This window comes from Perissodus microlepis, chromosome 16, assembly GCF_051167445.1.
Source record: "Perissodus microlepis isolate ML-2025 ecotype Zambia chromosome 16, ASM5116744v1, whole genome shotgun sequence".
NCBI classification, from domain to species: Eukaryota; Metazoa; Chordata; class Actinopteri; order Cichliformes; family Cichlidae; genus Perissodus; species Perissodus microlepis.
This window is the reverse complement of record NC_140476.1, coordinates 32,422,961-32,440,312: the sequence shown is the minus strand read 5'-3', so window position 1 is coordinate 32,440,312 and position 17,352 is coordinate 32,422,961. Positions and strand designations below refer to the sequence as shown.

The 17,352-nt window shown below is 38.6% G+C and overlaps 1 protein-coding gene across 1 annotated transcript in view; it reads left to right on the top strand.

Moving 5' to 3' along the window:
- Window positions 1-15,098, top strand: part of LOC146371254 (secretin receptor-like) — a 33,604-nt gene extending 18,506 nt beyond the window's left edge. The window contains exons 8-14 of the mRNA XM_084907531.1: window positions 1,783-1,936; window positions 2,092-2,152; window positions 4,450-4,519; window positions 5,282-5,373; window positions 12,421-12,559; window positions 12,823-12,864; window positions 14,680-15,098. Of these exons, the coding sequence (XP_084763657.1) occupies window positions 1,783-1,936; window positions 2,092-2,152; window positions 4,450-4,519; window positions 5,282-5,373; window positions 12,421-12,559; window positions 12,823-12,864; window positions 14,680-14,844 (723 nt within the window). The 3' untranslated portion in view covers window positions 14,845-15,098. The remainder of the gene's footprint in view (window positions 1-1,782; window positions 1,937-2,091; window positions 2,153-4,449; window positions 4,520-5,281; window positions 5,374-12,420; window positions 12,560-12,822; window positions 12,865-14,679) is intronic.
- The last annotated feature ends 2,254 nt before the right edge of the window (window positions 15,099-17,352 follow it).

Here is a 17,352-nt window from a genome sequence, read left to right as displayed (position 1 = left end):
AACAACATGAGGACCCACTCCCTGACTCTGAGGCGCAGGGAAGCTACCCACTTGTCCACCAGGGAAAACCCCAATATGCATGCAGCGAATCCTGAGGAGCCCACCACCTTTCACCTAGGGGATCTTCAGTGGAAAAGAATCCAATCCCTCTCCAGAAACCTTGTTCCACAGCCAGAATTATGCGCTGAGATGAGCCCAGCTATATATAGTCGGTATCTCCCGACCTCACACACCAGCTCAGGCTCCTTCCCCACCAGAGAGGTGACGATCCGTGTGCCACAGGCCAGTTTTGGAAGCTGGGCATCAGAGTGCCAGGACCTCTGCCTCTGACTGCCACCCAATCCAAAGAGTATCAAACCCCTATAGACTCCTGTGGGTAGTGGACTCATAGGAGAATGGACACAGAGCCTGGTCAGGCCATACGGATTAAGGCTCAGTCACCAGACTGGAGCCTCTACGCCGGGCCAAGCTCCAGGGTAGGGACCTGGTGACCCTGTCCCGGGCAGGGTACACAGTGCAATAAATCAAGCCTCCAGGAATGCTCTTTGTCTGGCCCTGTCACAGCCAAGGTTTTTGGAGGAAAATATTAAAATGAATCACACTAAGATTAGCTGCACTGATCAGTTTTTCGCTGAGCTTTTTCCTCACCTACAGTGTTTAGAGCTGAGCATCGCATATTTCTGGCATGTTTCCGAAGAACAGTTGCACACTCGCCCATCTGTATCACAAGAAAACCCTCTGACAGCAATGATTAGTGTAAGAAGGAGGAGACGAATCCTCAGGAGATGATGCAACAGCTATAACATTAGATTACACCAGCACAAGTAGATAAGTGCTGGAGGAAGAATTCAGATGCAACATATAAATAGACCACAAGTCCAAGTATTGCAGTGAAAATGTCAGCAAGCTGTACTTCTATAATCCACTGCATATAATATAATCACTATATGATTATATAATACCAATTTAGAATCACCAGTTAAAACTAGCATGTATGTCTTTATACAACAGATTCACCTGTGAGAGATCTAACTGATAATGAAATTTGGGGAGTACTGTTACACTGTATTATATTTTGGGTCCACGTACCACCTAGCATAATGTGTGTGGTGGATTAAAATGGGCAATATTCATCTTCTACCACAGGTCAGAACTCATAATATAACAGAACTCATTTGTGGGTCATTTTTGGCAAGAGTCGAGTTTTTGGCAATATTTATCAGTTGTTACCAAATGTGTTAATGTTTAAAATACTGTAGAAACACTAATGTATCAGTGAATAATGTTTCAGCTGTCATCTTTTCTTTTTAAAATCTAGTTTTAGTTTAGTTTTATGTGACCATGATAACCCTCCAAAAGTTGATTCTTTTCATCTGGACGTAGCGTTTTCACTCATCCAGGTGACGTCTTCAGTCTCAGCTGACTGCAGGTTTCAATCTTATAAACAGTACATTTGCATAATGACTGAAACCAGCCCACTGAAGGAACAATGGGCTGGGAGGTGACCACTGATCTAACACCACTGATCAATGGTCATGAGAATTTGCATAATTAAGATTAAGGAACTGACCTCCCAGCCCATTGTTCCTTCAGTGGGCTGGTTTCAGTCATTATGCAAATGTCCTGTTTATAAGATTGAAACCTGCAGTCAGCTGAGACTGAAGACCTCACCTGGATGAGTGACGAAATGTTTCAAGATGACCATGATAACGCTGAGTTACACTGTGTGCACTGTGCCAGACACCTGCTTATCTTCTCTCTGCCCTCTGCTGCCCCCTGAAGGTCAGTTGTAAATTTGCCACTGTGCTGTCTAACTACTGCATCATGGCCAACTACAGCTGGCTGCTGGCTGAGGGCTACTACCTGTACAAACTTGTCAGCGCCTCGTTGTTCTCTCAGAGGAAACACTTGTCGTGGTACATCATCCTTGGCTGGGGTATGACAGCTCAGTAGCAGTCACTGTTACTATTCTTTATTATTATTTTTCTTTGTTTCACTCTGTTTATTTGGATGTCAGTATTTTGCTGATCTATATAGTCCTCTTATTGATAATAGCAGAACGTAAATGCTAACGTTTCTCTCGTCTTCCAGGTTCTCCAGTGATTATCATGAGTGGCTGGAGTTTTGCTAAGTACCTCCATGAAGATGAAGGGTAAGCTCAACACATATTAATCTGTATAGTACAAACAGTACACATGATCACATGTTTTTGGACATTAAAGGAATAAATGTAAAATGATTACATGCTGGGAATAAATACCTCCTTTTCTTCTGATTCCTAGGATTTCTCTTCATTTCAAATATCAAACTGTTATTTAAAATACAGGAGTTTATGGCCATATTAAGTGCTGTCACTAGCAACTTTGAGTGAGATGGTGATGAAATTCAGAATGAAGATTGTTACATGACCCATCTCTCTTGTATGAAGGAATATTAGCACTACGTCAATAAAAATATTTGGTAGCACTTTCTATTACAGGTCAGTAATAAAGGGGTAATAGTAGGGTAACAAGGGAAAACAAGAATGTAATAATGTTGTCATTCCCAAATTGTTACCATGCAATTACCAAAGTAATAACCACTTAATATCCAACTAATATCATGGCAGCAGCAGTCGTTACAGTTGAGTAATATTACCTTGAAGTGTATGTATTAGGATATCAATAGCCCAAAAACTGGGGGTAATAGTAATAGTAGGTTAATGAGGAGGAAACAAGACTCTAATAATGTGGTAATTGTTACCACTCAGTTGCCTTTGGTAGTTTCTGTGTAATAGGCAGGAAACAGAGCTGCAGAACACAAAGCTGGCTTTTTAAAAATTTAATAACAAATTAATAACCAGGTAATAATCTTATCTTTTATTTATTCAGCACCAAATCACAACAACAGTCGTGAGGTAGACCCTACAGTAATACATACATTTGTGGGTCAGCTGCCCGCTTGCAAACTGAAAAACTTTAGGTTTTGATGTTAAAGCAAGCGTGATGTAACTGGTAGATCTTTGAGCAACAATGTCACAGATACAGACTGTCCTATTAGAAAAATGCACCGTCATAATTTGTGTATAAAGTAAAATCATTAATTCATCCTTTTAATTTTCTGCCCAATATAACATTTTGGAATATTTCATTTAGAAATAAACCACTACAAAGTTTACTGTGGGTGGATAGCTCTATTCTGAGTACACCCTCACCAATTGTTGAAAACTGGAGTGCTCAATTTATGGGTAAATACATATATAAGTGCTAAAAGAGGAATAATTTCCCTTCTTGTTACTATAACTGATTCTAAAGTACAATTTTACTAACCCAGAGAAACAACTGTAATCTTTATTTTTAGATTTTTTTTCCCAAAATAGTATTTCTGCTTTTTTTCTCATGAGAGATTTTTGATTTTAATCTCCAAATTTTGAGTTAATTCTCAAAATGATCTTGTTTTTTTTTTCTTAATGTGGCCCTCATACTCCATCGTACGTCTGAGACAGGATGTATCTGTATCAGCAACAGACTAAATTGGAAGATCAGAAGCTTTATACAAAAAGGGGATGAGTAGAAAAGCTGAGAACCTTCAGTGTTTGTAAAATTATGGAAAATATCTCTGACTAATTTATGGTCAGCATAGTGTACAGTGCTGGGGGAGCAACACTGGAGCTGCTGACATCAAGAGACTGAAAAAACGACTGTCCCTGAGTCTCATCTGTCAGATTATTATTATTATTATCACCATCATCATCATCATCATCATCATCATTATTATTATTATTATTATTATTATTATTATTATTATTATTATTATTATTATCACCATCATCATTATTATTATTATTATTATTATTATCATCATCGTCGTCGTCGTCGTCGTCGTCGTTGTTGTTGTTGTTGTTATCATCATCATCATCATTATTATTATCATTATTATTATTATTATTATTATTGTTGTTGTTGTTGTTGTTGTTCTTATTATTATTATCACCATCATCATCACCATCATCATCATCATTATTATTATTATTATTGTTGTTGTTGTTATTGTTATTATTATTATTATTATTATTATTATTATTATTATTATTATTATTATTATTATTATTATTGTTGTTGTTGTTGTTGTTGTTCTTATTATTATTATCACCATCATCATCACCATCATCATCATCATTATTATTATTATTATTGTTGTTGTTGTTATTGTTATTATTATTATTATTATTATTATTATAATATCCCTTTAAAAGCAGGATACTTAATGTTATTCTCCACAGTTAGGGACTGATTGGATTGGGTTTGGGAATGTTAAACTACCACATATAGGTTGGTGGGATCAACTGTAAATATTTTGTGTCTAGATATTTTTGGCCATATATTAAATTCAGTAGCTTGAAATCCTGACCAATTACTGTGACCAGTTACTGTCACTGACATTTTGTTTGTTTATGTTTCCTCTCTTAAGTTGCTGGGAGATGAGAAGGAGTGAATGGATCTGGTGGATTCTCAGACTTCCTGTTCTACTCTTCATTATAGTCAGTTCTTCCTTATGTTGATCTTTCTGTAAAAAAAATGATTGCATGCTCCGAAAGCTTCCTTGTGATTGCTCTGGACACTAGCAGGTTGCTAAGGACATAATACAAGGACCTACAATCTACTGACCAAATGGTATTGGAAGTGCAAAGAGTGCAACACAAACCAGAAATGGAGAACATTTGCCTTCACAGTACAAGTTGTATCTGTGAAATGTGTTGGTCACAAACTTCAGGTGCAATTTGTACTTTGAAGACGAGATTTCACGGTTTCTGGTTTGGATCACACTTTTTCAAGTTTCACTATAATTCCATGAAAATGGAATGGCCAGGCTAGTCAGGTTCTTCCTTGTATAAGGAGAATGTTGGTGCAGCACACTCTTTCCAACTGATTCCCCCAAACAACAGCCACCAATCTCCGGCAATCACTTGACAGCCATTCACAGAAAGTTGTGGTGGATCTTTAGTATTAAAATTTCTGTATGGCTGTAAATATTTAATCTTTTATGATGAGCATAGACACAGTTTCACTTTAAGACATTATTAAAACTGTGGGTTATGATATAATTAACTATCGGGCCAGTGATTTAATGGTTCCAGAAATGAGCCCAACAGGAAACAGTCACATCAAAAACAACAAAGCAGAGATCCAATAAAGAGTGTTTACACTGTAGCAAGGCAGCAGTTTCTAATAATTGTGTGAAAGCGTCATTCATCCCAGGGAGCAGCGCCTGAAGCTGAAGCTCTGCCTGCTTTGTTTTCCAGGTGAACTTGTTGTTCTTCCTGTGTATCCTAAAAATACTGGTGGCCAAGCTAAGGACACAAGACATGCCCGGCAATGAATTCAATCACTACAGGTGAGTGACTTACTTCAGTTTTCTATTCCACAGAACTGTGAAATGATCCCAGTCAAAGCTAACCAGCTATTATGTGAAAGAGACTCTGAAGCGCCTTGAGGCAATTGTTGTTGTGATTTGGCACTATATGAATAAAATAAAACCGAATTGAATTAAAGAAGCTGGGTGGTGCAAAACGTTGTTTCAATGAAACTTTTTACTCCAACGTTTGTTTGCTGAAGGCAAGAAATGAGATAGAGGACATACAAACAGCATACAAACTGTATGTGTGGGGTGGCTGTAGTTCAGCCACTAACTAGAATGTCAGTGGTTCGATCCCAGTCTGCTCCAGTCTGCATGTCAAGTATCCTTGGGCAAGATACCAACCCCATGTTGCTCTCCCATGCGTCCATCAGAGTGTGAATGGTGTATGAATGTTAGATAGAGCACTTAAGAGCTTAGAAGAATGTGTGATTGGATGAATGAATTAGTTGTATAAAGCGCTTTGAGTGCTCAGACAGAGTCCATTTACCATTCTTCACTGATGTGAAGTTGCGGTGATGCATTTGATGAGTGTATAAAGATTAATCTGGCTTTTAGGTGGAAGAAGTAATTGGTTTCAGCTCACCTAGCAGAAAATAAGAAAAGCCTCTTTTATTCAAAAAAATGCTCATGATTCAGTAACATTTATTAAACAGGTCCAGTGTTCGTATCACTACTCAAATAAAAGTATGAAATATTACTCATATGTTTTAAATTTGCATTTAAACACCCATGTGATTTACTGCTGTAGAAAGTAATTTGTGAATCATTACATTACCTTTACTTTGTAATAGTACCTGGAATCCTGCCTGGAATCAATACTCTCATGTGTGTTTCTGGACTCTGTGTCTGTAAGCGTGTGCAATCCCTCAATAACTCATATCCTCCTCACAGTAGATTGGCCAATCATAGCGCTAGCCAAAAGCTCGTGACCCTCAAGAGACGAATTGAGCCACAACTCCTTTAAAGGCACAGAATGCAATATGTATAAAAAATCATTTCTACTTATAAGCTCTCCCCTTTATCCTAAAAATAAATCTATGTAATATCTGTATGTGTAAGCCTACATTATAACCACTACTTCCTAGAAATCAACGTGTCCCACAATTTCCCTCCAAAATTTGTACACAGCTTTAAAACACTGGCATTGTATCTTCTAAACAGGATTCAGTTCACTTCAATCCTTTAACCTTAACATAAAAATAACAGTTTCTGTTTACCATATCCAAATGACCAAAAAACCCAAAAGTCATAGAATGATCCTAAATTATTTAACAATTAAATTATTAAACCCTAAATTCCCCCTTTATTTTGACACACATTCACTGACCTGTAATCACACCATATTTTGCTAATAGTGGAGCCTCCCGCGTCAGATTCTCCACCCTCAGCAAAATGAGCTCATTCATTTTTTATTTTCGATAGGAAACTAATTCCTTATGTTTTGGACTGGATTGAATCGCTACAATCCTTTTCGACAGGGACTTACGACCTGATCGGATCCCCACAGGTAGCTTTCCCCTTGGCCAGTTGTAATCTGGAAAGCCCACCTTATATTTGCTCTTCCCGAGAATTTATCAGCGCTGTTATCCACTGTTGCAGGCCTGCTTAGAACAAAGATGAGAAATAAAAAGAGAGCTGATTATTAGCTCATGAAAACACAAAACAAAATCACCTGACAGGTTTTCTCTAAGTGCACTGTTACAAAAATAATGGGCCCCTCTCAGACATGTCCATGTTTCCTAAAACTCCCTCTATTAAAAACAAACACAACAACAACCCGAACCTCACTGACAGAATCAACCCATCACCACAACCTCAACAACCTTACACACACAAATATTGACCCCGCAGTCCTGACACTCCCGGGTCAACTCACATAATTACACCTCCTCAATACACCGAAAAGTCTTGTTAAAACCACACAATTTGCACACAACAATCGCCCCCTTACGACAACACATAATCACTAAACTATAAGTTTCCTATGCAAATCTGCACTCCTCTTCTGTCTGCTATGCTTAAAACTACTTTACTCACTTTTTCTTTGTTCATAACTCACTCCCTTTGTCATATAGCTTCTTTGAATTTCCTCTACTTCAAACTCAAATGTATTCTATTAAACATTCACACCATTCTATCACTCATACAAACAGCAAGCTGTTCTTCATTGCGTATGTTTGTGTTCGTAGCCAGGTTTAATCAATGTCTATGCATTAATCATTATGAGCTTGTCCTTGTAAGGCTAATGCATTTTCTGCTTGTGTATGTGAATTTGCATATGTTGCTTTTGCAGTGTTTCAGACTCCTGCACATTTCTCCACTTAAGCCGTCAGTTTTCCTACCCAAATTTGCTAACCCAAATTTTAAGTTCCCACCTTATTAACAGCATTCCTGGTCCTCAGCCAGAAGTTAGGGCCCACTTGTCAGGTCTATGGAGACATGGCGCTGTGAACAATTCAACCAGAAACTTGCCTTATCATATCCAGTCAAGTTAACCTATAGGTTTCTTCTGACCGCTGCACGTGGAGAATTGATCCAGGTCTGTTTCGCCCCTGAAGAAACACAACTGAGACATTTTATTATTATCGTGAGTACTTAAACTACCCGTTTCCCTCTCTCTGGTCAGAAATACCAGCTTATGTCAGGTGTATAAGTGTAAGCAGGTCTTCATTGCTTTTCCTATGTATTTTGTTAATGTTCAGTGAGTGTAAGCTGCTTTCTTCATTGCCTCTGTATGTTATAATCAGGTTTAATTCATACATCATTTCACTGATTTCTTAATTCAAAACTATCTCACTTCTGATTCTTTCCAGAAATAATTTCACATGTAACACTTTGTGTATGTGTGTTTTCCATTCATTCACGTAGTTGTCAGTTATTTTCTTTCTTCATTTTCCCTTTTTTCTGGTGGACACCTCTAAACACCATCATGAGTTCAGGGTTTCATTTCAATCCAATTATACCCTGTATTCTTGCAGTCGAACTCGTCCGGCTTCACCTCTCACTGGTCCCCGTCCTCTTTTCTCAGTGTCCTTTTGTTGTCTTGAAGTCTCCAGCAAACACAGTCCGTTTCTTCTCTGTTTCTCTTCAGTATTTTCCTTTTGGATTAAGTCCCAGCCTGAGTTTTTCTTTGAAAGAAGCCTCTAGTGTCCATTCTTATATTTCAGTACATAACTGAAACCAATTTAGTCGAGGAGGGTAAGAACAGCCTGCACTTTCGCCGTCCATGTTTCATCACGTGGTTTCTTCTTCTCTGTTGATCCTTTCAGTCGTCTATTTCAAGATTACTCCAAGCATGGCAAATCTGACAATCAGTGTCCAGTGCTTTCCCCCCGTTCAACTGTCCAGCCTGTCATTCACAGTGCACGTTTCCATCTCGTAGTTCCTTCCATGCTGCTGGTCCCATCAGTTTGGTTTCAGTGTTAACGGTTCAGTTGCACTATCTTTTGCCTGCTATTAATTCTTCCCAAATCCACGATGTTCTGTTGGTCTTCATCAGAAGATTAACTGTCCTTTGAGCTTCTCCTCAGGATGGGGACAAGTGGGAGGTCAAGCTGTAAAATTTTAAACCAAACTTTGGCTTGTTTTCTCCCAATTATGTTAATCTATGGTTTTGCTGCTATGCTCACAATTCTAGGTTGAGAAAAGTCCACCTTTATCTATTTGTGGCCTATATATATTGACACACTAAACCATAGCATTAATATCATTTTCATTTCTTTCCTTAAAGCCTCCATTGCTTCATGTGGCCAGAGTCTGCCTCTTCTGTTTTCCTCTCTGGGTGCTCACTCCTTATATGGGCATACAAACTTCCTGTCACACACACACACACAGCCCCCACCTTTTCTTTCTTTCAGGAACACAGAGCCACGCGGCTCTCATGCACTTCACCAAGCCCCCCTCTCTGCAGCTTCTTGAGACAGAGAGAGAGAGACGCTTTTCCTTTTTTCTCTACCACAAACAAAAGCAAGCCTGTACATGCAAGCTTTTAAACAATATAAGCGCTCTCAATGTAATTTACACTTTATTTACATACACGGGTAATTTACATTCTATTTACATACACGGGCCCGTATAAACGTATGAAAACACCATATGCCAGAACAACTTATCTTCTTCATTTCTCTACCGGTGTTCCTAAGTTTTTCCGACTAATTTAAAAGCATCTTTCAGCCCAGGGCCGCGCCTTGCTAATCAATTAAACCCGCTTCGAGGACGCCCCCGCCGAAAGCGGTCAGATTCCTAAGCCCTACTTAATTTATAACTGCTTCCCGCCAGGCAACAAGGACCTCCACCAGCCACGTGAAATATCACAGTTCACGCTTTTGGCTTTACTTAAAGTTCACAAGTCCCCGACGTTGAATAGTCGCAGCCGGGTCGCACCCTGTCAATCAAACAGCGCAGTAAGGAAAGTGATCCCCTTGATCACTTTAGTTTTTAAGGGGGGCTCGAAATCCCCCGGGTACCACCCGAGCTTTTAACCTGACCGTGGGTCCACGATTAGGGGTCGCCGCCACACGCTGAGCAACTGCACTCTTAGGGGCCGCGCCCCAGTCCTAAGACAATTTATTCAAGTGTATTATAAGCATCACTCCCGGGTCTTAGCCCGCGGTTATTTCGACGCCCGAACCGCGTTCTGCTGATCAATCAGACCGAATACCCTAAACTACTGGTTGGCTGGCTGGCCTCCCCAGTCAACCCACATCACTTTAAACACACACCGTATTGACTTAAACACATAACCTCTTAACTCAAAATTCACCCCCAAAATAAACAGCAATAAATTTAGTCAGTCCAATATTCCCCAAACTTTTATCACTAATTACCCCAAAATCACCACGGACACAGACCAGAAGCTCTACTGAGTGAACATTTAATTTAGCTTAATTTCCAATTTAGCACCTTTGGATATTTCTTGAATCAACAGGTGGTGCTTACCTCCTATTTCGGGGCCCATCACTCAGTCGACCTCCTGACTGTCCGTCTGTTTGACACCACTATACCTCAGCCAAACTCCATTTGTCCCTCCTCAAACCGGGTTTCCGGCACCAAAACTGTCATGGTTCAAATTTTTGAGGAAGAGACATACGACTGGAAGTCCATAGTGGGTCAACACAAATTATTTTATTAAAACACACAGTACAGTGTGGGAAGAAACTTGCAACAGCAACCCTACAATCTTCCTCGAGCAGACCGCTCCCCATCCTTATATTACCCTGATGACATCACAGCTAGATCTTACTGGAAATGATAACAGTTCCAAAGTTCTCCTTATATAGACATCCGATACTACTTTAGAGACAAACAAGTTTGTGATATGTTGTGCAATTTTGTGAGACTGTGTGTTCAACCGAGAGATTGTCCTGAGACGACCTCCCTGTTCTTAGTACGTGCGGGAGTGAACGTGCGTACTTTCCATGACTCTCTATGTGCATGTTGGTGTGGGCCTGAATATGTGTGTAAGTGAATGTAGAAGGCCCTACTGGACCCACAGCTTCGAGAGGTGTGAATACACTGATATGGATACCATTTGCAACAGCTTAAGCAGATAGAAAGAATGATAGAGAACAACAATAGACTAATTAAAGTGATGATAATATACATACATTAATATTTTGCTCAGATTACCATAGATATAATTCAGAGATTATTCTGTCAACTGGTTCGACAATGATGAATGATTGATCCATGATAGTTCTGATTATAAATCGTCACCATAAGAATACAAAATAAAATATCTCTTGTCCACAGCAGTTAACAGTGTAACACTAAACTTTTCAAATGCTCACAAATCTTTTTCTTTTTAGTACCTTAGATCTTAGTAATACCATAAAGCTTCCACCTAAGTCAGAACGCCTGGAAAACTTTATGGTGACAAGAGGAAATGTAATTACATCTAAGCCTGTTCTAGGTTGGAAAGTAGCAAATGGACTGACACTTGGAGAGAAAAGTTTACTACAGGCATCATTCACCCATCCACACACATATTTGTACAATACTTTATTCTGTGGCTTTAAGTGTTTATTAAATATCTATGCAACTCCAGATAAACATAAAAGCAACAGCAGCACTTTTTTATTAGTAACTATAATGTGATTCCTGAATTTAGTATTTGTTATACATTTTTACATTGTAGACAAATGCAATATGATTACAGTAATGCATTACTTTGAGGGTTTATACACCACAGTAATCCCACCATAAAAGGTGAGCTACTTCCCCACATAGCTCTAGCTGCATGTGTATAAGATAATCATTCAGGTCCTACTTGACTATGTCGGGTTTAACCACTGTAGCAATGGAAGAAGTGTTTGAAAGACATAAGTTAGCCACTGGATTCCTTCATACTCCTGTCACAGTAATAACAGTTGTGCTTCGTTGTTTTCTTTAAAGTGGGACTGATCGAGAAAATTTAAATCCAAAAGTTCTTAAGGTTCCTAATTTTAAGTCAGATAGTTGAATCTGAGCAATATGAACATGAACTTTATCCATTGGATGCATCTGGGACATTATTATGTCCCTGATGATCAGATCATGTTGTTGGTGTTGGGGTTGAGGTGGAGGTGAGACTGCTTCATAACATAATCAGATCAAGCTGCTGAGGTGAATTTGTGCAGCTGAGCAGTTACGCCCTGTGTTGCAATTTGCAGCTAGATGTGTTATTTTATTTAAAATCGAATGCCCTGACTCACAGAACCTGGAGAAGAAAACACATGTACGTTCATCTTTAACATTCGGGATGAATCGGTGTTGCGGAGTTTCTGTGTCACTCAACCTTTTGATCAAAATTTAAAAAAATGTTAGCTTATATTCTAAAAATGGATAAAAGGGCCGACATCTGCTTCAATTTTGATTTGAGGTCCATTTGTGTTTAAGTTTGCTCTTTTTGATCACATGTTTTTATTTTTTCCTTTATATCCCAGTGGTCTGTGTATTATTATTTGTCTGATATTTTCAAAGAGGTTTGTAGACTTTCTCACTTTAATTCTAATGGTTCATACACTGTTATTCTTCAAACAACAGGAAACTTGCCAAGTCATCCTTCCTCCTGGTGTCGCTCTTTGGCTTACACTACATTCTCTTTGCTTTCCTTCCACACAAAGTCCGTGGCAGGACCTATGAAATCTGGAACTTTATTGAGCTGGCTTTTGCTTCTACTCAGGTACAGTAAAGCCAACTGTAAGCTGTTGTCTAATCACCACCTTTAATTTTCTCCTAACACAGAAGTCTATTTGTACACGGCAGGAACATTGGTGTGTATTTGAACAGTGCATTTGTTTCTGCAGTGAAGAAAGTGTTCTTTGAAGAATCATTTGCTGCATTCAGCAGCTTCATTGTATGAGAGACTAGAACAGGAAGCTTCTAAAAATATCCACATGCACTAACAGCAGCCTGTCAGTTATGTTTCTGTACGTGTTGTTTCAGGGATTTGTCGTAGCGCTTCTGTACTGTTTCCTGAACGGGGAGGTAAGGTTTATTTTTCCCTTTATACCCATGAAACATTATGTTGTCATTTCACATGCAAAATTACAGAAAATGAACTTTTCAAAGTCTAATTAGCAGTGTGGTGGTTGTACCGTCCATCCTAGAAACAACCTAGAAATATTCAGGCTGTAATGAGGGTTTTTTGTATAACTTTTATATAATTTGATCAGTGCCAGACAACTGTATTATAACAGACACGTGACATTAGTGACAGTAATGCTGTGAGATCAAACTGGCTGTTTTATTTATGACTTTCTTTACATTTCAAACATCATCAAAGTTGCATTAATTTATGAAGTTTATCTTTTTGAACAGAACACAGTGTATCATCAGTTGAAATAAATATGGCTGTCCAACTTTAAAAATGACTGAACACATTAGGTAAACAGCTGGCACAGAAACAAACATTGCATTTATATTTAACTGCAAAAGATTCCTAGAAGAAAGCACTTTGATTTATTCAGTACAGACCAAATAAACAGTCGTCCAAGTTTTTCTTAATGAGCTTACACAAAGGCAGGGCAGGCCCAGATCGACATGTACAATAACAATATATGAGATCTTCACTATTTGTAACAAGTGTCACTTTGCCTGGAACCAGCAGCCTGCTTTTAGAAAAATAAGAAATAAAAACTAAAATTGCCCAAACTGTCCATTTAATAAAGAATCACAAGGTTAAGGTTCTTTGATAGTCCTGGTCCCAGTGTTAATTTTTCTCAGGCTCATACAACATCTTTCCCCATGTACACCCAGGAATTTTTACAGTTTAAATTCAACCTACTGTTGAACCTCCTGGAGTTTTGGCACTTTTACACCAACCATACACAAGACATTGCTGACATGATTAGTTCTTGAAAAATCAAATGGAAAATAATAATAATAATAATAATAATAATAACAACAACAACAACTAGGGCTGTGTGATATGACCAAAATCTCATATCCCGATATAAGTCATTTATCGTCCCGACAACAATATGTAATAACAAAAGTTTTACATTTTCTGCAAATTCTGTGAATCTCGGGCTACTCGACTTGCGTGAAGTGTTTTCAGCTGAGCGTGTACCTGGACTCGAGTGTTACATAAGTTGAAATGGCCTCAATTTTCTTTGTGAGTATTTATTACACGCGTGCTGCGGGGAAAAGCCTGTTCTAAGCTTCTAAGTCTGTTTTTTTAGCACCTGACGGCTCTTTTTAGCTTCTCATTTGTAAACACTCTGCATTCATGTGATTCCGTTTATTTTGAAAAATCTCAACAGGATCTTCAGCTTTATTGCGAAAGGTTTATATGGAAATAAACAGCGGACGGCAGAGCCACGCGATGGTTTTACCGTCGTTGTTGCTAACGACAACGCATAAAAACAGTCGTTTGTCCGTAGTGTGGTTATATCAAATATAAGAAAAAGAGAGAACGTCTTGAAACTCTACAGTGACCATCAAAACGATAAAATAAATATTACCTTAAACTGTTTATTTTGCAAAACAAACAATAGCGTAATTTGAAACGATAGACGTTTTCATATCATCATCCGATATATGTGGTTATATCGAACAGCCCTAATAATAACAATAATAATAATAAACCCATATAGTAATTAATATGTAATATCTGGGAAAGTAACACTTGGCTTTTAATTTTATGGCCAAGAAGTGAGGATCTGGTGCAATTTAAAAGTTTAAATCCACAGAAAATATTTCTTCTTTATCACCATTCTGACTGTGTTTAATCTTAAAATATAACTGCGAGCCAACTTTCCCCCAGTGTAGCAATAATTAATAGCAATAATTGTTCTCCAGGTACAGAACGAGATCCAGAGGAGGTGGCAGAGGTGGAAGATGAAGCACCACGTGCAGTTGGAGCACAGGAGGAAGTGTGGCAGCATGAGCCAGAGCGGGGGTGGCCCCACCAACATCACTCTTCTATTTAAATCAGCCTCCACACCCGAGTCTGGTCTGGTGTAGCATGATACGAGGTTCCTCAGCGAGAGAAATACAAGATGATGTCTTCTCCATTTTAGACACAAATGTGTGCAAAGAAGGCAGAGCAACAAAACTAAGTACACTTTTCCAAATGTATCTGAAATTCAATTTCAGATGATTTATATATATACAATCCTCATACACTCACATGTTAAAATATCCAGGTAAATGCCACTGAACGGGATGTTTGCATCATGACACAACAAATGTAGTACTATATATATATATATATATATATATATATATATATATATATATATATATATATATATATATATATATATATATATAGTTTCCCATTCATAACTGTACAGTGTGTAAATTATGAAACATCATTATTTGGATATTGATAAGTATCCAAATAATTCTCTTCAGTGTCAGCCAGTTTCTGTTGGCTCGGTCTGACCTCTGCTAAAGCAGGACACTGAGTGGACCTCTCCTGTTTGTTGTTTGAATATTTTAATTGAATTATCTGATGAATGATAATGCTGCTGAATATGAAGTCAGTTCTGTGGTTTTAGGAAGTAGAATTCTAGTATTTTATCTTTCTTAGCACTAGTTATATATAATATGTTGCAACATGCAAGATCTTGTTAATGTTATATGAGAACTTGCAAAATAAAATGTGAGAATGTGTAAAACATGTTGAAAAAAATTAAATGTTAATGTAACAAGTGTCACCTGGCAGTATGTTGCTCTCTGCCAGGTGATTGGCTGAAGAGCTGTGAAAAGGTAGTGGGTGTGTGGGGTGAGGTCAGCGCTCTTCTGTGGAAAAAACCAGAGGCGATTAATTGACTCGGGTGCGAGTGGGTCTACTGTCGGTAAGAGACTTTTGCCATTTTGTTTGGATCATTTGTTATTGAAGGTGCCCATTTTTAATGTGTGTCGTTGGACTTTTTTAGTGTGACCACGAGTTTTAATAGAAGAATTGATCAAGCCCTAGATCGACTGCGCGCAGGGAGACTGATCAATATTGTAGGTATATTGAGTGTGTTTTAGCTTTGTGATTTTGAATGGTTTCATAAAATTGATATTTTATTGGGTGATATTTTAATCGATAGTGTTGTTTGTGTTTTTCAGCTGTCCTGTCTCTGATGTCCCTTTTTTTCGTTCTTTTGATTGATTTGTAATTTTGTTTTGGTTAGTCCGTCCAGCTGTAAAGACGGTTATTGATTGGGAGTGAGTTGTGTAAGGGCGGACTAACCTCCTCCTTTGTTTTTTTGTTTATTTGTTTGTGCCACTACCCTTTATATTCCAGATTACAGGTCATGCATAGCGCTGCTTCCCAGCTGTGCTGAGACCCGAATTGTTTGCAGAGCGTGCCACAGGTGAATCGATTGCAGTGTCGCTAAGCGGGGTGTAACGGTTTGCAGTGTTGTGTAATTTTCACACCATTTGTGTGGTAAGTCTCATGTGCAGCTGGAATATCAGCAGGATGTGTTGTAAGTCCTGTCTGGAAATAACTGGGAATTTGTATGTTTAATTAATGTAATAAATAAATTATCAATTTATTTCTTTGCCCCATTTACTCATCCCTTGTCCTCGGTTACATTTTGGCGTTGTTACAAACAGGATTCAAGGGAGTGGCCATTTTGTTTTTTTGGTTTTTTTGTAAGGGCAGCAGGGACAGGTTTGTAAGATTGGAGCGAAGGAGCAGCCAGGTCTCGATCGCCATCATGGAGGGAAGTGAGCAACAAACAATGGGCCAACGTATACTGGAGTTGGAGAATGAACTTAGAGACTTGAAAACAGCATCTGTGGGTACAGAGAGGCCTTCGACGTCAACAGGAGCTTCAGGAAGTGAATCAGAGACTGTGAGACACAATCCTGTGGTATATGTTCAACAGGATAGAAAGTTGCCATTATTTTCAGGGAAGTTGGACAATATGGGCTCACTGACTCTAGATGAGTGGACTGAGCAAATGAGAGACTTTGTGCGCACGAGAGGCAGAACAGAAAAAGAGCAAGCTCTAATTATTTTTAACCATTTAGAGGGTGCTGCACGCACTGAGATGAAGTTTTTACCAAAGGGACAGAAAGAAAATGTTGAGAAAATTTTTGATACACTGAAAGAAACTTACAGTTGCTTAGATTCCCACATTTCTTGCAACGCAGATTTTTCAATCGTAAACAATTAGAAGATGAGTCCTTAATTGACTTTTCTCATTCTCTGATGGCCTTAATGGATCAGATTATTAAAACGGATGAGGAAGTTTTGTGATGGTGTTAGAGAATGAGACACTGAGGATCAGGCTGAGAGATTTGATTAATGCCAATCCACAGTGGACGATTCGTGAGGCGAGAGCCGAAGCGACCAGGTGGATGGCACAGTATGAGAATCAGCCTTTTAGGTCCAGACATAATCAGACTATTTCAGTTTCTGCAGATATGCAAGCTTCTTGTGAAAGTGTAGATTGTAGAACATCAGAATATGCTGAGTTGGTGTCCCTTTTTAAAGCCCAACAGACACAATTAGAGTTGGTCATTAAG